Source organism: Apodemus sylvaticus, chromosome 1 (assembly GCF_947179515.1).
Source record: "Apodemus sylvaticus chromosome 1, mApoSyl1.1, whole genome shotgun sequence".
Classification (NCBI taxonomy): Eukaryota; Metazoa; Chordata; class Mammalia; order Rodentia; family Muridae; genus Apodemus; species Apodemus sylvaticus.
Genome location: NC_067472.1, coordinates 53,129,540 through 53,151,373, shown reverse-complemented (window position 1 = coordinate 53,151,373; position 21,834 = coordinate 53,129,540). Strand labels below are relative to the sequence as shown.

Below are 21,834 nucleotides of genomic sequence, written 5' to 3'. Positions count from 1 at the left end.
AGCCATGGCTGCAGGGAAGCTGCACTGTGAACACTGTGGGTGCCTGCCTGTCTGCCTCCCCAGCTCCCAAGCCAGTTCTAAGATGGGCCCTCCCAGGCACCACCCCAACCCCACAGGTCTGGCTACTCACGTGACGGGGTTGAAGGGCCTCTTGCTTCTGTCTGACTGTGACTGCTCAATGTTGATAGACTGGTTCAGGGCCTCTAGCTAGAGAGGAATGGGCCGAGGGCACCTCAAGACAAGGTTCCCCACCTGGCCTTCCTCCTTCGGCCCCTCACCCTGGTCCACAGCGTAGTTCTACCTCCCTCCCTGCCTCACAAACTCAGAGGCCTCCACATCCACACCCCACACGCCCAAGGGCACAGCCTTTGCTCGGCTTACAATTCATTGCTTCCCGTACTTCTGCATGGTGAGTATGATCCCCTCCTTGAAGGCCCCACGTCACTGACTCCCTAACCTTTCCATGCATGCCCACGTTTTCCAGTTAGCTTATAACTATACCCATACCTGTGCACTCTTCTCACTTGCTGGCAGCCTACACACACACACACACACACACACACACACACACACACACTGCACCCCAGACACTCTCACATACCCAGTCTCTCATCTCTTCAGAAACACTGCCTGAGCCATGCTAACACGCCAGGCCCAGCCTATGATGGAACCAAGTAGATCTGGCCTTGTCCCCAGGAAGCTCCTGCGCTCCAGTGGCTGTGCTATGGCTTCCCTCAGTCACAAAGGGCCTCAGGGCAGGTTTCCAGGGGGGCATCAGAATGGAGCCCGACAAGAGAAATGGCATAGGGTGCTGGGATGGAACCCTAGGAGGGCATCTCAAGGATTGAAAAGTGGGACGTAGCAGCACAGGACTGGGGTGAACTGCTGGATTTCTAAGGCTCCTGTGGGTGCAGCTTAGAGGACACGGTGGCTTTGCTGTGTCTTGGGAGGAGGAGGTACACTGCAGCCACGTGTGTTACAGGGGCAGAATGGAAGCTGACTGAACATTCAGACATGGGCTGGGGGTGACTCTGGCCAGGAGGAGGAGGCAAGGGCTACTCCAGAGCCTCCAAACAGAGCCACGTGTATGACAGACTGAGGGGCTGTCCTTGAGTGACCAGGATCCAGTGGTGGGGCAGGGGAGAGGAACAAGTGGCAGTGAGTTTGGTGGTTTGGGTCTAAGAGTGAGGCACCAATGACAGGGCCATCAGTGAGCTGCTGGCTGCTGGACTGGAGACAAGACTTGGGGCCTGGGGGAGAGAGGGCAGCAGCACCTAGGGAAGCTGTGAGTTCTGAGCAGCCCTGCATCCCGGTGACAGGCACCAGAAGAGGAAGGGTGGGGCAGCTGTGGAATAGCTGTGGGTTAGGTACTCCCTCATCTTGCAGTTTCCTGGCCCTCCTGCTAACCCTCCCTTCCAAGTCGAACCCCAAACTTGCCTTCACCCCATGCAGCTTCAGATAGAAGCAGTCCAGGGGCTTGAGGCCTTCCGGCGTCTTGACGTACTTGGGCTCACCCAGCATGCCGATGTACACAGTCACCTGGAAGTGGTTCTTCTTCTGGCACACAAAAGCATCGTCGCCCACAGAAAAGTTGAAGCCTTTGTCAGCGTCCACGCGATAGGTGAGCATAGGCCTACAGGGGGGAAGGGAGGAAGGGGAGGGGGAGGGGAGGGGGAAGGGGAGGGGGGAGGGGAGGGAGAAGGGAGATTCACCAGCAGTCCCCCAGGCTGAAGATGGAGTATGACTTCCTTCTACAGACCCACACTCCAATCCCATTAGTTATGCCATATCCCCCAAGATCCCCAAACCCCAAGGGGTCAATCTCTAATCCAAGTATAGACACTAAACCTTTAAGAGGAGATGCAAAAGCTTTTCGTTATGTGCCTGGGGCCTCCCACTGTTCTGTGCTGGGATAAAGGAAGCAAGACAAGGCTCTGAAGGCCCACCAGAAGTGAGGGGACTCCAGAGAAGGACCTTTGCCATTCTTTAGTATCCATAACCACTTCCCACACACTCCTTGAATCCCCCTCCCTTGTGGGAGATGGGATGAGAGGACTCGCATCTGTAGAGTCTCACTGTGCCTGACAGCTGGTTGCCATGGAAACGGTGGAACCAGGAGCCAGCTCTGCCTTGGGCCCACCCTGACCCACCCTGGCCCACCTCCTTGCTCAGGGCCCCCCAGTGCCCTCATTCTGACTCCCCCAACTGCCCCAGAGACGGGAGTACTTCTGGTGTCTGATCTCCCCCTCAGGAACAGCTGAAGCTTGCCATCTGTCACTGAGACAGTGTCTGGAGCCTTGAGGGCACCTCCAGGGTCAGTAAAGAGAGCACTTGCTGACTTACAACTTGTCTCATTCTCCCCTGGGTCACCATGCATTAGAGGCACCCGGCTGGGCACACGAGTGGTAGTGCCCACCCACAGAAAGCTGGAATGCTTCCCCACTCAAGAGCAAGTGCCAGGGGAAAGTCAGGGCTCATTCTTCCTTCCCTTACAGGGCCCACCCATCTGTCTGACCTAAGAAAGTACCAGAAAATTCCTGGGTTACACTACAGACCTCTGCTGCTCGCTCTCTGGCTTTGGGGCCTAAGTGGGGAGACAGCAAGGTGCCCAAGGCTTATGGAAGTAACAGAGGCAGCTCTCTCCCGACCATAGACTGGACCCCATACATGCCCTCTTTATCACTCCAGCTACCTCCACAACTGGGCACCCCACCCCATCCAGCCCCGGGAGCTACCGGATAGACATTCCACAGCCCAGGGCACTCACTTCAGGTCGCCTGTCTTAGCCACTGTCCTGATGAGAGGACCCCAGCCCCAGTCACCCAGCTCATTCTTGGAGAAGTCACCCTGAGACATCCATAGCCTTCTAGGGGAGAAAGGGGAGTGGTCCTCACTGGGCTTTGGGGGCCTGGGAAGCTAGATCCGTGTGGTGCTGAGGAAGGACCAGGAACAGCCTGGGCAGCTACACCCCTAGTTTCCCCTTCACAGGGAGGAGGCTGCTGTAGGGGTCCAGCTTATGCTAAGCTTGAGGCTACCTTCCTGGAAGGTAGGAGAACATGAAGGAGGGGCCAGAACATGTATCCGCCCACTTCTTCCTCACTTGGCTCCGCCCTCCCTGGAAGATACCAGGGCTTTAAGAGAAACTTAGGCTGACCAGAGGCCCTGCAGCCTGATCCCTGGACCGGATTCTTCCCTGAGCTTGTTGACTCTTCTGTCAAACGTGATTCTTTTATACCCGGACTCCTTCCGGGCCCCGACCCAGGAGCTCAGTGGGGTCCTGAGCTGTCCCAGATGAGGTGGCTAGGTAACACAGGTCACTCACAGCTCCTTGTAGTTAGCATCATACAGGGTGGCCCACTTGTTCTGCTGATGTGGCTGCCATTTGATGGATTGGTAGTTGGGGTCCAAATAGGAGCCACTAAGGCTGTCACTGTCCTGCAGGAGGCCTGGAGGGAAGGGACACTGGTGAGATCTAGGCCCAGGGCTCCAGTCCCCAGCATCAGTGGTCAGTCACCTACCTGGGGAGGGTGCACCTGGTGGGTGCCAAGGTGGCGTCTGGGCTCGTGCAATGCTGAGGGGCAAGGAGCCAGCGCCAGGTGAGAGTGGACCCTGAGGAGGCCATGGAGGGGACGGGGCTCTGGCAGGGTGTGGGGGCAAGGCTGTGACAGTCCCAGGTTCCTGCTTGATCATTCCATTCAGCATTTGGGCATTGAGGGTGTTGGGGGGTGATTCAGAGTGCTTCCTCTTCTTAGAGGGGTGTGGAGGGAGCCTGGGGGGGGGGGAGAGGTGAGTGACACGGGGCTGCTTCTCTCTCCCTCACCCCTCTTCTCCTATGCAGTGCCCACCCCTCTCCCCTCAGCACCATCTCAGAAAGCAATGCCCAGCCAGGAAGATACTTCCTACAGGAAGCCCTCAGGTACCTCCCCTGTCACTCAGCGTTCCCATTCTTTGTCCCTGCCACAGTCTTAGCCCTGTGGAGGAAGGCAGGGGTCACACTGGATTAGTATGTACCTCCACAGAGCATTGTGTTACACAGAGCTTCCTGCAATTGTCATTCTTAGAAACCTAAAGATTTCACGGGGCTGAGCCTCCCTTAGTGGTTAAGAGTATTGAGTGCTCTTCTGAAGGTCCTGAGTTCAATTCCCAGCAACCACATGGCAGCTCAAAACCATCTGTAATGTGATTTAATGTCCTCTTCCGCTGTGTCTAAAGACAGCTACAGTGTACTCATATACATAAAATAAATAAATATTTAAAAAAAACAAAAACAAACAAAAACCTAAGGATTTCAGTAAGTGGGCGGAAAAGCATTGCAGTCTGTGTTGAGAATTCAGTTCCAGGTTCAAGTCTTGGCTCTGCCTTTCCCTAATCCATTATCTGGGAAAACTATTTTCCTTGCTTAGAACTTCTGTTTACCCATCTGTGTGTGTTTGGTGTGTGTCACCAAACAGCTATGGCTACAGGCCTTCAAAGCATCGTTCCTGTAGGGCCTGGTTTTCCCCGGGACACCCCGCCCCCACTACTTTGGTGCCCTGACTTCCCTCCCCGTTCCTTCCAAGGAGGCTCTACCCAAGCCTTACTCAGCTCCGTGCTGTTGCAGCAGCTGGTGTAGCACCTGGGTCTGCTGGGTGTGGTGGAGCTCAGGGGGCACCAGACCCGGCCCCATGGCAGCATAAGGAGGTACAGGGGGCTCCGCCTTCATGTAGAGGTCCCGCTGTAGGACAGGGTAGTGAGGTGGGGGAGGCGGTGGTGGCGGTGGGCCTGGCAAGTGGGCTGGAGGCGGGGGCGGGTGTTCCAGGCGGGAAGGAACTCCCACGTGGCACAGAGTCTCCGGGGTTATGGTGCGCAGAAGATGGGGGTCTGAGGAAGAGATGAGGGACAGGAGTCAGAGACCCACCTCCCCCAGTCTCCCTAGGCACAGTGTCCTCCTGCCTCTGTTCCCTCCTGAGTCCTGCCAGAGGCTGGGTGGAGAGACAGACTGGGCAGCCAGCTAGAGACTGCGCGGGGAAGCAAGGCTCTGGGAGAATGGCTCCCCACTTTAGCCAGCTCTCTCCCCTAAGCTGTGTGGGCGAAGGCCCCCAGAAGATTCCCCAGTCTCTAACTCCTTCGAAGCCTGAAGAGTCTCCCGGAGACCCCAGCCCAGTCCCCCACCCAGACTCCCCCCTCCAGCAGCTCCACTCTCAGTTCCAGGGGCCAGTCCCCCAGCCTGAGGGGGCTGTAGCTCTCTCTTTGTTCCTCAGGAAGCATTCCAGGGATGTTTTGGTAGGATAAACAGAACTCTTGACCCCTCTTCAGTGTGCCCACGATCATTCTACTCTTGGCCACATGGGGGCCACTGGGCCCCTCGGCACCCTGTAATGGTGGGCCCTGCAGCGGCCTACCTCAGCTGTCCACTTACCGCCAAAGGGCGCGTCCATGATGGCGCAGGGGGGCCAGACGGTGGCATCACCAGCAGGGACACTTATTCTGAGGCAGGACCGAGCTCCCCACCCGCCCATTGGGGAACAATAGGCAGCGCCGAGGAATATTTGACCAGTGATAATCTGATCCGTTGGGCAGCCGCTGGCCCCCTCCCTCCCTCCTCCCTTTCTCCCTGATAAGACTGCACCAACCACTTGCCCAAACCCAGAGGGGGAGGGTGGCGCTGCCCGCTGGACTCACCATTCACCTGCTGAGGGGAGTAGGCCTCAGAGCCTGAGTCTGGGGGCGAGTCTGGCAGTGTGCTGCAGGGGGCCGGAGGAGGGAAAAGGTTGGGCCAGCAGCTGTACCCCCAGATCCAACCCTCAGGCCAGGCAGTTCCTCTGGTGGGCAAGATCCCACCTCCGCCATCCCATGCCAGAGACTGAGGCCGTTGAGATCTCCTCACATCTACCCCAGGGTATCTCTGCCCACCTATCCTGGAATCCTGACAGGATTCAGGGTTTAATTGTGGGTGAAGGGCAAGATCCTGTCCTGGATCTCCAGACCTGATAATGGTTATTTATAGGCCAGTGGCCAGGTTTCTGGTGGTGGCACCGGAACTGTGAGACCCCTTCCCCCCTTAGAACAAGGAGCTAGGAATCCCCCTCTCTTAGGCACCCACCGAAACTTCCAGCTTCCTGGAAATCCTAGGACCTGGGGGCTGGGTCTGAGGAGGTTCAGTGGGTCACCGGGAGCTGCCTTGCCAGAGGCAGGTGTGGACTGGGCAGGGAGCCAGTATTTCTGGGCCTGGGTTCTTTTTTTCTTGCAAGTTTTATTTTATCAGTGGTTCAGGCAAAAGAACAAACTCAAGCCCAGAGGTCAACATGTCCTGTACAAAACATGTACTTGTCCAGAGAGAGATTGTGGCATGCCCAGAGACCCGACTTTTGGGTGTCTCTCATCTCCACATCTGGAGAGGTTCCCCTCCACTATGCCCGGGGACCACCAGAAAGGCCCAGGGTCATCATGGACACATTCCTGCTCTGACTGTAGAATTGCACTGCATCCCTGGACAGCTACACCCCTACTTGTGATGATCTCACTACAGCTCTGAGACGGGCTCAAGAACCCTGAACCTGGGGCAGACATGTACCCCAAGCTACTCAGGAGACTCAAGACTGAGGATCACAAGTTCAAGGCCTGCCTGGGCTAGTAAGTAAAAAACATGGTCTCAAAAAGTGAAAGGAAGGGAGGCTAGAGAGATGGCTCAGCAGGCACGAGCACTAAACACTCTTCCAGAGGACCTGGGTTCAATTCCCAGCACTCACATAGCAACTCACAACTGTGTGTAGCTCTAAGATCTGACACCCTCACAAGCATACATGCAGGAAAAACACCAGTACACATAAAATAAAAATAAGTTAATTAATAAAATACACACACACACACAGGGAAAAAAGGAACCCAGGATATAGCTTGGTGGTTTAACACTTGCCCAGCATACATGAAGAGAAGAGCTTTTGGGTTCAATCTTTAGAACCACAAAAACAAAACAAACAAACAAACAAAAAAATGTAGACCCTAAGCCTAAATGAGTGGTGTTGTACACCTTTAATCCCAGCACTTGGTAGACAGAGGCAGGCAGTTTTCTGGGTTCGAGACCAGCCTGGTCTACAAAGTGAGTTCCAGGATAGCCAAGGCTACACACAGAGAAACCCTGTCTCGAAAAACCAAAATAAACAAGTGGACCCTAAAACAAGGTTTTTCTAAGGATAGCACAGAAAAACAGCAAGGATAGGGCCTCCTACCCCCTGCTGTGGCCTCAGGCCCTGGGCTGGCCCAGCTTGGCCCCACTCCATGCCCATCTCCCACCAGCTCCGGGCACTCCTCTCCTAACAGTGTTCTTGGGCTCTGCCAATAGGTCAAGGTCTTTCACACCCTCTAGTCCCTGCCATCCAATGTTCCAGCCCATGTGACCCTGCATTCTTTCATAGTCTTACTTGTTATTTCCTGTTTGGACTGAATTATTTTACTTTGTAGAGTGCTAGGGAGGGAATCTAGATCCTTGCACACTCTAGGAAGTACTTGACCCCTGAGCAGAACCCTCAGCCTGTGATGCATCTATATCTCTCTTGACACCCAAGATGAGACGGGCATCTGTCTTGTTTATCACTTAGAGCCAAGCCTAGACTCTGGACAAGTCCTACCAAGGCCACCTGGGGGAAGGCCAAGTAAGCAGCTTCCCCTCCACCCTCGGGCAACCTGACTTTGAAGAGACACACCCTCAAGCAACCAAGGTTTGCCCCTGGCACTGTGCGCCTGGCCTCCAGTATGGTCACCGTAAGCCAGGTACATAGGGGGTCTCTGCTCACAATGTTGAGTATCTACCCAAAACTTCCTCTCTGCTTTTTCCCACTTCATTTCCACCACGAATGTGGGGCTCGTTCTACAGGTGAGGAAATCCAGCCTCCCGCATAGGTCATGCATCACCATGCCCAGAGGCTGACAAGTGGGAGAACCAGACTGATCCAGACTGCTAGGCACTGCATCATCTATGCACCCTGTAGCTTTATTGTACCTAAAGACAAGGCCCTGGTCTGCCCTGCTTCACTGAGGTCCATGGAGAGCCTGGTGAACCCTGGCTCTGGGTATTTTCCCTGAAGCTGGCGCTGGAACAGTGGTTCTCAACCTGTGGGTCCCGACCCCTTTAGGGACCAAATAACTCTTTCACAGGGATCACATATCAGATATCCTGCATATCATATATTTACACTAAAATTCATATCAGTAGCAAGATTACGGTTATGAAGTAGCAACAAAAATAATTATAGTTTCGGGGATCACTATAACTTGAAGAACTATATTAAAAGGTCTGGAGGCTGGCTGGGCTGTGGCTGCAGATGGTCAAAGCCAGGCACAGGATCAGCCCTGGGTCAGGACATCAGTGTGGTCTCAGGGAGATGAAGGAGCCTGGCAGGAAGAAGCCTCCTTAGGATGTAACTGACTTTGACTCCACAAGGCAAGGCCATACCTGAGGTACAGGCAAGCAGCTATCTGGATACAGAAATGGTCAGCTAAACGGTCCATAGGTAGATGGGGCATAGGAGTGTGCTTAAATGACCTGTGAGTGTGCATATTTGGGGTGGGGTTCCTGTGAGTGGCAGTTGGGGTCCCAAGCCTCTCTTCTTCTGTCTCTGTATCGCTTTGAGACTTTTATAGCACTATCCTATCACAGTCCTCCTCCTCTGAACTCTGATCATCACTGCCTCAGAAGAAAGCATGGAAATCTCTATCAGCCTGGGGTCACCTCTATCTGAACCTCCCCAAAAGGGACTCTGTCATTTAAGCTCTTCCCACTGAGTCCACAGGCCAACATCTGCTGGACAGTGGCCACAGTGCCCCTAAATCCTGTCCCCTCCCACTCCCTGCCCCCACTCACCCTGGGGCATAGGGAGCCTTGGGCTCTGCTTTGATGGGAGGCCCAGAGCCCCCCAGGAAGGGCTTAGGGGCGGTGCCCATGCCGTTGTTGTTGTTGCAGTTGAGTGGGGTGCCGTAGGTCGGGGGTGGGAGGGGGCCATGGCGCCCAGGGGACGGTCCGCTCCCAGGGGGGCTCAGATGGTGGAGCCCGCTGGAGCCGGGAATGGCCGGTGGCCCGTGGGGGAAGGAGGCAGTGCTGGCTGGTGCAGAGATCTCAGGGAAGCAGCTGTGGGGAATGGAGGAGCTCAGCCCCCAGGTCCCCAGGCCTGAGGGGAAGTTCCGTCCCCTCCCTCAGGGAACTGCCCAGAGGTCTCAGATGAGGTGACTCACAGATCAGAGGCGTCCTCCTTGCCAATGTACTCCTCCAGGATGCTGGTGTCAATATTGGAGGGCTCCAGGGCACCGCTGATGTCATGGCCTGAAAAGCAGGGACAGCTGGGCTTGAAACAGCTCCCTGAAGACCCCAGCCCTAGGGCCTACCACCCTTCCTCAGGCTAGGCTCTCTGAAACCTTTGACCTAGTTCCCCTCTTTGCACGCACGCACGGCCCTTCACTGTCCACCCTTCCAATGCCCCTCCAAAAATAACGCCTGTCCAAAAACCTCAAAGATACCCCCAGTTTCCCAGGCAGTCAGTAGCCCCATGTATGGGTTTGGGGACAAGAGAAGCCACTCTTGTCCTTTCTTTAGCTATATGACAGGATCATCTCCCTCCCTCTCATCTGTCCTTCTTCTGTCTTACAGATTGCTCCAAGAAGCAAGCAAGGTCGTGCCACCCCAGGACGGACCCTCTCAGACCCAGAATGACTTTCCTGCCCAGGAGACCCGGCCTTGAACACATAGAGCACATAGAAGCACGAGGCCTGGCTGTGCGAAACACACATCCTGGGGCCCAGGAATCAAGGAATCGCTGAACCCCAGGCACCAGCTTCGGGGAGATCCTAAGACCAAGATCAACAGTGTCAGCAAGGCTCCTCTCTGGTGGCTAGGCCAGCCGGCTGCCTCTGTGATGGAGACGGGGTGCTCAGCCCCAACACGCCAGAAGAGACAGAGGATGAGGAAGACACAGTTTGTCCTGCCTCATACAGGAAGGAACTCTGCTCCTCCACCTGCTACCCTGATTGCTATCCTCTCCCGGGTCCTTCCCAGTGGCCTCAGCCCCCCCACCCCCAGGGGGAAGGACAAAGAAAAGGCAGTCCAGGGCTCCTGGTCATAGCAAGAAAGGAGAGGAGGTGGTGGTGGCTTTTCCTCTCCCAGGGTCACCTTGTGGGGCAAGGGGGGGGGTAGCCAGAGGGGGAAGTGATAACGAGGCTGACGCGAGAGATGTGTCAACCCCGATAATGAAGGACACCCCACCCACACTGCAGATTCGGGCTGGCCAGCTCCACTGAGGCAGGAAGGATCCTCTAGACTTAAGTTTAAAGCCTTAAATCCTGGGTTGGCACCTTTGAGTCCTTCCCCTGGGGAGTCTTGGGAACGGGACTGGTGAGGGACAAATCCCACCCAACTCAGCCATTCCTGCTGTGTGACCTCGAGCAGGCCATGCCCTCCCTGGGCCTCAATATCCTTCTTAGTAAAGTGGTGGGGGGAGGTGAACAGCTGTTTCATGGGGCAACTGTGACGACTGCAAGGACATAGATCATAAAGTGCCCAGCACACAGTGGGAGCCCTGCGGATGGAGGAGCTGTTTTCACCTCCAGAACCCCAGCACCCTGGGGTCTCCGAGCCCCCAGCCCAGGCCCTTCCCGGGCCCCAGTCTGGCATGTGAAGAATGCTGAACCCCGCTTAGGTGATTAATGAATTAATGAGCATGAGCGGCTAAGCCTTCCTCGGAGTCACACGCTGACGGCCGCCCCTTGCTGACCCCCCACCGGGCTCACTCCAGCTGAGAACAGAGGGCACCCACCCACCATGCAAGCTTTTGCTGGCCATGCTCTGTGGGGCTGTACTGGTCCATCTGTCTGCCCAAGTTCCAACCCCACCTCACCTGTTTCTGATAGCCACAGATCCCAATACTTGAGGGCCTACTGTGTGCCACACGCATCACCCAGTTTACTATATATGAGGCACCCCGCCAACCTCACACACATTGTGTCACCAACCCATCGTACGAGGAAAACGACATTGCTGGTGATGGTGGGTCATAAAGAAGTGCCTAGTAGTCCTTCTGAACTCACACCATGCTGGTGGCAGCAACGGAGACTCTTGATGCATCGCGTTTCACCACTCAACCATTCCCATGAACTACTATTGTTCAAAAACTTCACTCCTCACTCCAAAGCCACACAGGAAAACAAGCCAATCTGATCCCAGGGAGAAAGGTGTAGTTGTTGGTTCTCTGTCTTTCCCCGGCCTGGTCTCTGCCTCACAGCATTGCTAAAGGTTTCTGAGGAAGAAAGGAGGAGAGCCTAGAGCCCCACCCCCACCCCCCAGCTGCTGAAACTGCAGGTTTTTGAGACTGAACTTGGCACCTTGGGTGAGTGATGGGCTGATGCGGTCATGGGCTGCTGTTTATAACCATCCTCGCCCCTCCCCTGGGGCTCCTCCTTCCCTGGCCAGGAGCACTCCTAATCGCCCCTAATCCTGCTGTCCACCTCCCCCGGGGGATGGGGCCTTCGGGCCCAGGCATCCTGGGAGACCCTAACAAGAACCAGATGTGGCTAGGGGAGGAGGGACCCTCTCGTGCCAGGGTCCGGGAGGACGGAGGGGGGAGGAGGAGGCTGATGGTAGAGTGAGGTGGGTCTAGGGCTCTGGAGGGGGAGAAGCTGAGGTTTCCTGAGGCATGCAGGACCCCACCACCACCTCCTTCTCCCCACACTGCCCAGACTCCATGCAGGAGTCCCGACCTATAATAGAGATCTTGCAGGAGCCTGGGGATCTTGAGGGTGAGGCAGGCCCCACCCCCACCCCAGGGGCCCAGGAGAGGGCACAATCCTCAAGGTACATACACTATAGGAGTGCTGCCCTACTGCCAAAAGAACCGAGGAGCACTGGGTCCCAATGAGGAGTGCCTGCAAGTCTGCAAACTCTAGACAGGGTCCAAGTCTCCTCTCTAACCCAAGACCACCTGGACAGGGAGCCCTGGCCTGCCACCGGTGAGGGAGTCGAACCCCAGTGTCACCGGTCAGTATCTGTCCTTCTCCTCCCCAAACCCTCCAACAAATTCGCCCAGCAAATGATAAACCCAGCGCTCCTCCGAAAAGCCTAACAGTGTCTGCCTTCTGCGGCCCCTCAGCCTCCTACCCTGCTGGGCTCTCTGGAGCCCAGCTCCTGCTTCCTTCCTGTGAGGGCCAAACAAGCCACCCACAGGGACTTTGCATATGCTACTGCCTCTACCGGAGAAAGCTAATTCCCATTCTTTTGCAAGTTTCTATTATCCAACCCAACCCCCAACCCAAGTGACCTTCATGACTCTTCCTTTGTCCTCTGGTACTTTCCAGTTAGGCGGGCTAGCTTCTCTGCTGGCTGGCTCACACCTCCCTAGCGAAGGTGGGTGAGTGCCCACAATCTGACTTCCACATTCTAAAGAGCATCTCTCCTATGAGGCAGATGTCCTCTGTTGCACAGATGAAGAGACCGCAGCTGGGAGTGGGTATATGGCCTATAGTGCCAGGGCAGCGGCCGGGCTATGGCTCCCCGCAATGTTAAGGATCCTACCATGATCAGTAACCACAGAATAAGTGAATGACCAAGATGATGCGCCAGGGACTTAGTCTTAAAAGACCACTGGTGCAAAGAGGCGGCTTTGCCAGGCTTGGAGACCTTGGGCAGGCCATGAAGGACCTCCAGGCCAGGGCTAGACAGGGCCTCTCCAGGTCCCACATTGTCCCGCAGAGGCGCCCCCAGGGGCACCACACTAATTAAAGCCTTTATTACCTGCTTGAAACAAGAGCCAGACTCTGAAGAGCCTGTTGCTTCCCAAGCAGGCCAGGGTCCAGGCTGTAGGGAAACTGTTTCCTCTTTTCTCCTCCTTCTTTTAAGACTACTCATCAAGGGGGACCAGGACACCCAAGCCAGGTGCAGTAGGCAGTGACCCAGGTGGTCCCTCACCCTGGACCCCTCCCTGTCCCTGTCCCCCTTCTCATCCCCCACCCCCCACAGCTGTGGCTGCTGGCTGAGTCTAGGCCATTGTCCTGGCGGGTGGGGAGGGTGGAGACACAAGACAGTGGGAGTCTTGTGCCCTGCCTACCCCCTCCCCTGCCCGTCAATGGAGTACTTGTCAATTCATACCCCAAACATGGCGGAAATCCCGTCAGCCACGTGGCTGTGGACAGGGTGGGCTGATCTGAACTCAGGGTGGCCAGGGCTGAAGGCCCTGAGAGTCAACCTCAGGTATCTGAATCTGAGGGTACCTTGGCTCCATCAGTGGCGTGATTGATGTCTGTCGGATGCTTGTCACCTTGGCATTCTTGTGATCCTCTGAGAGGCCTGGCTGCCAACATGGGCCTCAGCTTAATTGCAGAGTGACTCCTTGACCCTGCTGACCCCCAGCACCTTTCTCCACGGAGTGTACATGGTAGGGCCCTAGAAAGCTACCCCTCAGTCGCCATAGCATCCTGTTCATCCGTTTCAAGTGTCCACACTCCATTTCTGCCCTCCTGCCTCTGCTCAAGTAGTGCAGCGTTTAGCTCTTCTGTACCTTTGAGTTTCTAAAGGCCCCTGCCTGCCCCTAAGTCCCTCCACATGTGTGACCAGTACTCAGTTTCTCCAGCATGCCCCAGTAGGGATCCCTTCTATGCCTCCCTCCCAGGCTGCATGGACAGCCTTGCCCAGTCAGCCAGCCACAGAAGACCTCCAATGCTATGTCTCCCAGGGTGAACTAAACTACAAGCCCCAGCCAGTGCACATAGCTGGAAGACACAGTGGGTTGTCACGGTTCTTTGACCTAGACATTTTATCTTCATTGATACCCAAAGTTGCTTGCCTGGTATCAACGCTTCCAGTTGCAAGTAGGGCCCTCTCAATGGAATGCCTGCAGCTCAGATGTGCAGCTCTGCAGTGATGTATCAGGTTTTCAGTCAATAGCCACACCTGAGAGCAATGTGGCTCTAGTTCTAGCAGATCCTCAAGCTGAAGTCACAGTTGTCTGTGTCCCTCCCAGTTGCTCACCAGAGACTCAGAAGAGTCACCACGGCCGGATCCACATACGTAGGCGGGGTGGCATATGCCTGTACATCTAGCCCTCGGAAATAGAGGCAGGAGAATCACAAGTTCAAGGTCATCCTCAGGAACATACTAAGTTCAAGACCAGCCTGAGCTACAGGAGACCCTGTATCAAAGCGGTGTGTGTGTGTGTGTGTGTGTGTGTGTGTGTGTGTGTGTGTGTGTGAATGGATTACCTTGTCAGTTGACTCTGTCCCTTAGAATGTCAAACGCACATGGCAGGAGGAATATGTCTCTTGTCTCTGAACACTAGCACTGCACTTGATGTGCAGTGGGGGTTTGAGGAAACCTTTCTGAATAAACGAAGGAGCCCCTGTAGAACACGCAGTGTATGCTGCCAATGTGCTGGGAGCGTACTCCCAAGGGACCTGCTGGTGTGTTAACACAAATCAACAGGAGTACTCGACAGAGATCCAAGCTCTCCATGCTGGCTGCAGAATCCTCCCACAGTATTTGTGGGGGATCCACCCTGGTTCCCGTGAGAAAGGCTTAAAGACACCAGGCAGGGGCTCGCTTTGCCCGTGGAGTTGGAGCCTTGTGCCGCCATAGTAAGGAGCAAGTCTTTTACAACGCTGTGTGGGTTTCCTAGGAACTGGCTGCAGATCTGTTTGCCTCAGGAGCCTGTTGGTGCTGAGCTCAGATTGGGTTATCCTGAGTACAAGGTGCTAGCTGTGGTGGGAACCAGGGGAGGATGCAGCTACAGCCCAAAGGTAGCTGAGAATCTGGGTCCCCTGGAAGAGCAGGGTCTCTGAAAGCAGGCTGGGGTGGTGCAGGGGACTCTTCTCTTTCTGGTGTGGAATTGGGAGGTAATCCAGGCAACTGTGGCTTGGTGGGGCAGCACATGCATGCCAGCTAAGTAAACTCTCCACCATCTCTGCTGCTTCCCCAGCCCCTTCGCTGCTGTTCCGAGGGTGCGAGGCAGCAGTAACAGAGCCTTTGGCCCAAGCACACTTCCCAGGCTCACACATACTGGCCCAAAACAGGCTCCACTACCACCCCTCCCAAGGCACAAGTTCACATTCCCCAGTCAGGGTCCCCAGCACAAGCTTCTGCCCTTTTCTTTCTTCCTATGCCCCACAGTCCAAAGTCAGGCCCTTCCATCATCTGCAGTTGGAGTCAGGACTAAACAAATTCGTGTCACTAGTCCAAGGCCCCCAGAAAGGCAGCTCCTTGCCTCACTTGGTGGGTAGTTTAGAGGCCACAGGCCCCGCTAGAAGTACCGGAAAGGCAGGGCACCGGGCACAAGGACAGGCTGAACATCATACAGGCCAATGGGGCTCTGAGGCCAACTGTGTTCCGCCAAGGAGCTTTCCTCCCCTCCCTGCTCCTTCCCACTTTTCTCCCTTCCACTCTTTGGGTCTCCATGTTGACACCCTGATCATTCAAATGAGCGCTGTGTGCTCCAGAAAGACCAAGGTCTGGATGATATCTTTCATGGCTATCGGCAGGTCAGGCCCTTTGGTACGCAATGAGATCCCCTCCCCTACCTGCCCCAGAAGGGCTCCAACCGCGTGCCCAGAATCCCATTCCTGCTGCTGCGGCTACCTGCAGACACACGGTACATCATTACCTTCAACACCTCCCTTTTGGAAAGAGGCTGTACAACTATCTTCCCACTGCAGTGAAGACTGCACATCTGTAGAATACTCTAGCCAAGATGCTCTCTATACACAAAGATCAAGAGTGGTCAAGTTTCTTTCTGTTCCAGGGAATAAGTTCCACATCTCTGAGATGGAGGAGGAGGCAGATATAACTGGTGTGACCGGACCAAGACCTTGATATTACATGAAGCAAAGCTAGACCTATCGCAGTACAGTTGCTTGTACACCGAATACATTCAGCAGGTTATGAGTGCTGTTCCCCTGGGGTAAGGATTCCAGAGAGGGGGAGGGTCTTTCTCAAAGCACATATGTCACCAGCTGTCAAATATGAGCCCAAGTCTGAGGCATCAACCTACTGGGCGAGTAGATCAACAATACTGAAGATGGGTACATGCCACCTATCCTAGGCCACCATGGGAGGCAGGTTAACTAGGGCTGACATTCACGGAGCTGGATACAGGCAGGGGACTGTCCTGAGGCCCTTCACAGGCACTATCTTACGCAACCCCACAGAAGCTCTGAGAGGTGACCATTAACTAGTCCAGTTGTGTGACAGCTGAGACAATAGAGTCCAGCCAACTGTACTGCAGCCCCCTCTGTCTGCCAGTGTGTGCACAAACTCCTCGAGTCAACTATCCCAGCTCAGCGGGCCGCCAACACCCAGTAATAATAGCTAGAGACTTCGAAATGGGAGAATAGGCATCCCAACAGAGGGAAACTGAGGCCCAGTGGAATGCCTGAGGCCCAGTTCATGAGTAGGAGGAAGGGAAGGCAGGCTGCCTACTCAGGGCGGGGCCACCTCAGTTAATAATCCAGTTAATGATTTCTGCTTTGTTCTTATCAGGGAGGGCAAAGTCCAAAAGCAATAGCCAATCAACAGCCTAGTTGGTGGTTACCCAGTAGCCTCTGCTGCCAGCCCCCAACCCCCTCAGAGCTGTAACCCTTTGAGAGTTGTCTGAACAGGTCTCCTAGGGAGATGACATTCTACCCAGAGTGGTCTGTCCCCAAATAGCCTTTTTGGCCCTGCCTAAGGCCTCAAGGGGTAACTATTCAGACTGGTATTCCCAGACTGAGGAAAGAAAGGCCTAAGGCCAAGGAAGGGACTGGTAACCAACTCTCCCGATCCCTGATAAAATCCCAAGCACTCCTAGAGAGTGGTTTTCCATGACCCCCACCCCCAGGCCTCTTTCCATATATACACGGATTGATCAGTCATGGTCTTCATTGGCAGGGAGCATTTCCTGCCTGCCTTGTGTTGTGTGGCTCTGTGAGAGGTGTGGGGAAATAGGGTGAGTCAGACCCTCTATCATCTCTCCCCTCCTACCTGGCTCAGGGCCTAAAGGGTGGGCCTAGCCATCAGCTCACTATAGCTACTGGAGCTGGGACAGAAGTCTTGTGGGACTGGGGGAGGGTAACCAAGTCCTCAGTGGAGTCGAAGGTGGGTTCCAGATGGACCCAGGAGGCCTCTTGTCTCTTCTGGGGGATTAAGAAAAGCTTACATAGGGTGCCTCCTTACCCACTTGCTCCTGGGTACATCACCGATGACAGACAGGTGACAGAGGACACACAGTGACTCCCATCCTTATGCAGATGGTGGGTGGTGTCCTCCCTCCTGGGTTACCAGGTAACCTCCACATGCGACTCCTGCCCTCTGGAAGGGATGAAGGATGCTATCCCTGAGTGGTTGCGCAACCTCGATGGCAGAGGAGAAAGCTGGAGCCTGAAGTGAGCCTAGACTACCACCCAGATAACCTTGTCTCTCAGAGCCTCAATTTTGGCCCCTAAGAAATGGGTCCGTTTCCATCCGCCCTCCCTCCTCCCACCCAAAACTCTGTCTACCTTGTGCATCCCATCACAAACCATGAATTGGTATTTGTCAGTTGCTTTAAAATGGTCCAATTAGAAGCCCCTACTCTAAACTGGGTGGTGGTGGTGGTGGTGGTGGACGCCATTAATCCCACCAGCACTTGGGAGACAGAGGCAGGGGGATCTCTGTGAGTCTGAGGACAGTCTGGTCTGCAGAATGAGTTCCAGGACATCCAGGGATAAACAGAGAAACCCAGTCTAAAAGGAGGAGGAGGAGGAGCAAGCAGGAGCAGGAGGAGGGGAAGGAAGAGGAAGAGAAGGAAAGAGGGAGTGGAAGAAGCAACAGCAGCTCCTACTGACTTACCTACCTGGAAAACAGGAAGGTATCCATTCAAGCCCACCCTTGTGTTCAAAAAGAGTGAAACTCAGGCCTGCCCCTCCAGCCCTGGAGGCTTCCAAGGCCCGTATCAGCCCCCAAACCCTCTGTGGACTATTCAAAACTTGCTGGAGACCCAATCCCTTCAGTAGCCAAACTACTCCCTACATAAAATTGCTTTGGACCACTAGCTAGGCATCACCATGAGCAAACCTCTTCCCAGAATCCTCTGTTCATACTCTAAAATAGCGCCCCCCCCCCCCAGGACTGGGCCAGAAGGCTCATCAGAGCTGGGAGCACCAATGGAAACTTCTGCCACTGAGTTCTATGTGCCAGGTAAGAGAAACAAAACCTCAGAAAGACTCTGCTTAGGACCACACAGCTCTCAGTGTGCCAGCACAAATCAGCCTTTAAGGTCCTGGTCAAGTCCTGTGAAAATGGTTTGACTCGATGAGGTCAAGCCCACTCCCCCCCCACACTTATCAGCAGAAGAGACATATACCATCCCCTAGACCCAGATACCTGCTGGGAGCCAGTGCATCCTGTCTGGAGGGTCCACTCTCTACAGGCCTTGTGCCTTCCACTCTGGACTGCTGGTGCCTATCTCCAGGGGATTAACTGGGCAGTCACGGGGACCCGGCTGTACCAGCCTCGAGGGAGACACTCTGTCCCAGCCTCCCACCAAAGGCCCAAAGCGCCTTAGCCCCCAGTCTCACTGTCCACCCAGAGCAGGGCAGGACATGGACCCGTGCGCTGAGCTAGTGAGCACCGCAACACAAGCGACGCTTTTTAAGATGGCTCCTTCAGCAAGAGCCAGTCTCTCAGCCCAGAAGCCAGACCATGGCAGTTTCTACGCCCTGCTTAGGGGGAATGGCTGAGGCCATGTGGGAATCTGGATGAGGACTTGAGGGTCGCCATTTGTGTGAGAGAGCATTACACTGCCACCGCAGGCTGAGAAACGAAACTACTCGCTGGCATCCATGAAACAAGGTTTCGCACTTCCTAGTAGGGGCGCAGTCGTGTTTCTGAGCACACCACTGCTGTGTGCTTGCTCGCTCTCTCAGTCTCTTCACCTTTCAGTGAGAACTTCCATCTCACCACCCGGTGGACTCCCGGCCCAGGCCTTCCCCTCTCAGACAGCCTTAAGGACTTGAACCAGGTGTCCACGCACCCTGCCCCTATTCCCAGGCTCTGGAAGACTGCTGAATCCTGGCCCTCCCGAGCAGGCCCCACACCCCGCCTGCTCCCCACAGACATTCTTGAGTCTCCTCTTATCTCTCTGGAGGGAGCAGCACAGCCTCCCTGCCAGGCAGCTGCATGGCTAAGCTGTGGCGTCAGCCTTCCATCCGCCACCCCCCCCCAGGCCAGGAGGGAAAGTTTGGCTCAGAAGTGAGGAGTCCAGGCCAATTAGGCCCACCCCTGTGCCCAGAGCCCAGGTGGGGGGAGGGTGGGAGAGATACCTTCAGAAATCAAGTCCTGGTTCGTGGGTCACTAGGGGCACCAAGCAGACACGAGGCACACCCAATCAGCATTTGTACCCAACAAGGACCCCTGACTTCTCTCCTCTCCTAGGGTCTTTACTCACAGTCCCTGAGCACTCTTAACCTACTGCACAATGATGGGAAGTTTCCAGAGAGCTCCTGGGACTGAGGGGTGCTGTCTAGCACCCTCAAATGGCATAGCATTTCGGGGCCTCGAGTCTTGCTCTACCTGGGTGTTCAGCATCCTAGAGTGAAGTTAGCTGAAATTTAGGGCTGTCCTCTCCTGGGCTGCTCAGCAAGTAGGAATGGACGAAAGCCCATTCTGTGGTTCCCCGAGTCACGGAAATAGAAACAAATAAGGTCCTCCTCTTGCGTGGGGAAATCTCTCAGGAAGAGAGAGATTCTCTCAGGTCACTGGGCTTTAAAGTTACGTCTTGATTTTCCATCCTGCATCTCACAGTCCCACCCTCGTTCGTATGTCTAGGACAGCAGGTTCTGTTCATGGAACCTTCTTCCAGCACTTAGGAGCAAGATGTTAGTTTAGGGCCTAGGAAGAGGGGAAGGCAGGGAAGAGGCTCTCGACATAGTGAGGATAGATACAAAGGGGGCTCAAGCGCCTGGCCTCGAGCTCCAGTTAGGGTCTGAGAAACCCAGCAGGCTGGGAGATGTCAGCCTGCACTTCCCCTCCCCCTCCCACACCAGCCCCTTCCCTCTTGAACCCAGCTTTAGGGGGGAGGGGCAGGGGCTGTTCAGGAAAAGCTGAGGCGATATTTAGACTAGGACCAGACTCTAAAATCAATGCGGGGGTGAGGGAAAAAAATATATAATGGAGCATACATAGATCCTACTGGAGAAGTTCAGATCAAGGTGAGGGGGGCCTGGTCAGCTCCTGGGTCTGGTGTGAGGGACCCAACCCTGTGGCGCCTCATAGGGCTGGTGGGGTGCCATTTACAGCCTTGGAGGTCTCCTAGGGCTGAGGCAGCTGGTGGCAGAGGTGTCATCCAGCTTCAAGGGGTTCCACCTCTAGGAAAGCACACTAAAGAGAACGTCCTGCCCCAGGCAAGGAAGTAGTAACTGCTGAAAGGAGAATTTCAGCCTTAATGGAGGAAGCAGCATTGCCCAAAACAGGTGACAGTCTCCAAGGATGTCTCAGCCTCCAGGAAGCACAGTCAGGAGGTCCCCGCTCCTAGAAGGTAGGTTAGCCTCTGGGGTCCCAGCCTTATGGGAAAAGGGAAGTCCCAGGATAGATGGAGTAGGAGGCTGGCGTGGATGGAGTACAACGCCCTCAGACCAGAGACGTGTGCTGAGGATTGGAGTATCACTATTCAGGGAGAGTGCAGGACCCGAAAGGTTTCGCGGAGGGAGGGCCGAGCACGGAAGGGAGCCCATCCCCAAGAAAGTTGAGTGTTGGAGGCCGATTCGGGAAACCCGAGTCCAACAGGCGTGGGCAGACACCTCCTAGAGACTCCCAATCTCGAAGCCATTCACCTCGCTGCTGACACACTCTGGAGTAGAGTCCCTGCCCAAAAGGAGGCTTTCTGGGGGTCCTTGCATGGTGAGACCCCCATGGGACGCCTGTCCTCAGGGAGATCGGCTGGCCTATCCCAGAGCGGGAGGTTGATCGCCCCGCGGTCTCACCTTCGAAGAAGCGCTGCAGCGCTTCGGTCTCGTCCACCACCTCCATGGCCCGCCTGCCCGGCGCGTGCGCTCCGGCCGCAGCCCCGCTACAGCCTGGCCCGGGGGCGCGGCATCGCCGGCGCGGCCCGCGCGACAGTCCCGGCTGGGCTCCCGATACAGTCCAGCCAGGCTCTCCTCACGCTCGCTACCCGCAGCCCTAGCCCGGCCTCCGCCTGCCCCGCGCCCCGCCCGCCGCCCTCAGCGCCCTCTGGCGGTACGCCCAGAGCCGCAACCTCGGGGAGCAGGGCGCCGCGTCGGCTGCAGGGGGCGCTGGACGCGGCGGTGCTGTCCTGAGTACTGCCTTGTCTTAAAGTCGGTGGGATCAGTCGCTTTTCACTCTTTTCTGGGATAGATAGGGATCCAGATTATGACTCTGAGGGTTTGCAGAACCAGATCTCAGAGATAGCTCCTATTCCTTTCGGTACTCTCTCTATCCCAGAAAGAGCAACGTGCAGGCACCAAAGGAAAGTTTGTATTGTGTTAGGCCTGCACAGAGTACCCTATAGGTGTTAACCTCTGTTAATCCCTGCAGGTCTTTGTTAAGAAGGAACATACCGCCAGCCCAACGCACACCAAATCTATGTAGGTCTGGCTGTTCTGAAACTCACTAGTTGGCCTTAAACTCAGAGAGATCCACCTTCTTCTGCCTCCCTAGTGTTGAGAAAAAAGGTGTTCGCCAACTCGCCCTTCTGGAAGGAACTATTATAATTTGCATTTACAGATGAGGAAACTGAGGCTTAATGAGTGCCCGTCTAGGGAAGGGCTTCTATATAGAACTTTCTAGGCATTGTCATTAGCCACAGTGGCAGCTGAGCATCTGAAATATGGCTCTGGAGACTGACCATCTGACTTTTC

At 55.3% G+C, this 21,834-nt stretch overlaps 1 protein-coding gene across 1 annotated transcript in view; it reads right to left on the bottom strand.

Moving 5' to 3' along the window:
• Myrf (myelin regulatory factor) overlaps positions 1–21,129 on the bottom strand; it is a 32,252-nt gene extending 11,123 nt beyond the window's left edge. The window contains exons 1-9 of the mRNA XM_052190198.1: positions 20,941–21,129; positions 9,208–9,295; positions 8,840–9,103; positions 5,662–5,723; positions 4,581–4,860; positions 3,519–3,769; positions 3,323–3,446; positions 1,438–1,633; positions 131–207 (exon numbers count right to left, since the gene is read on the bottom strand). Coding sequence (XP_052046158.1) covers positions 131–207; positions 1,438–1,633; positions 3,323–3,446; positions 3,519–3,769; positions 4,581–4,860; positions 5,662–5,723; positions 8,840–9,103; positions 9,208–9,295; positions 20,941–20,986 — 1,388 coding nt within the window. The 5' untranslated portion in view covers positions 20,987–21,129. The remainder of the gene's footprint in view (positions 1–130; positions 208–1,437; positions 1,634–3,322; positions 3,447–3,518; positions 3,770–4,580; positions 4,861–5,661; positions 5,724–8,839; positions 9,104–9,207; positions 9,296–20,940) is intronic.
• Positions 21,130–21,834: the final 705 nt, after the last annotated feature.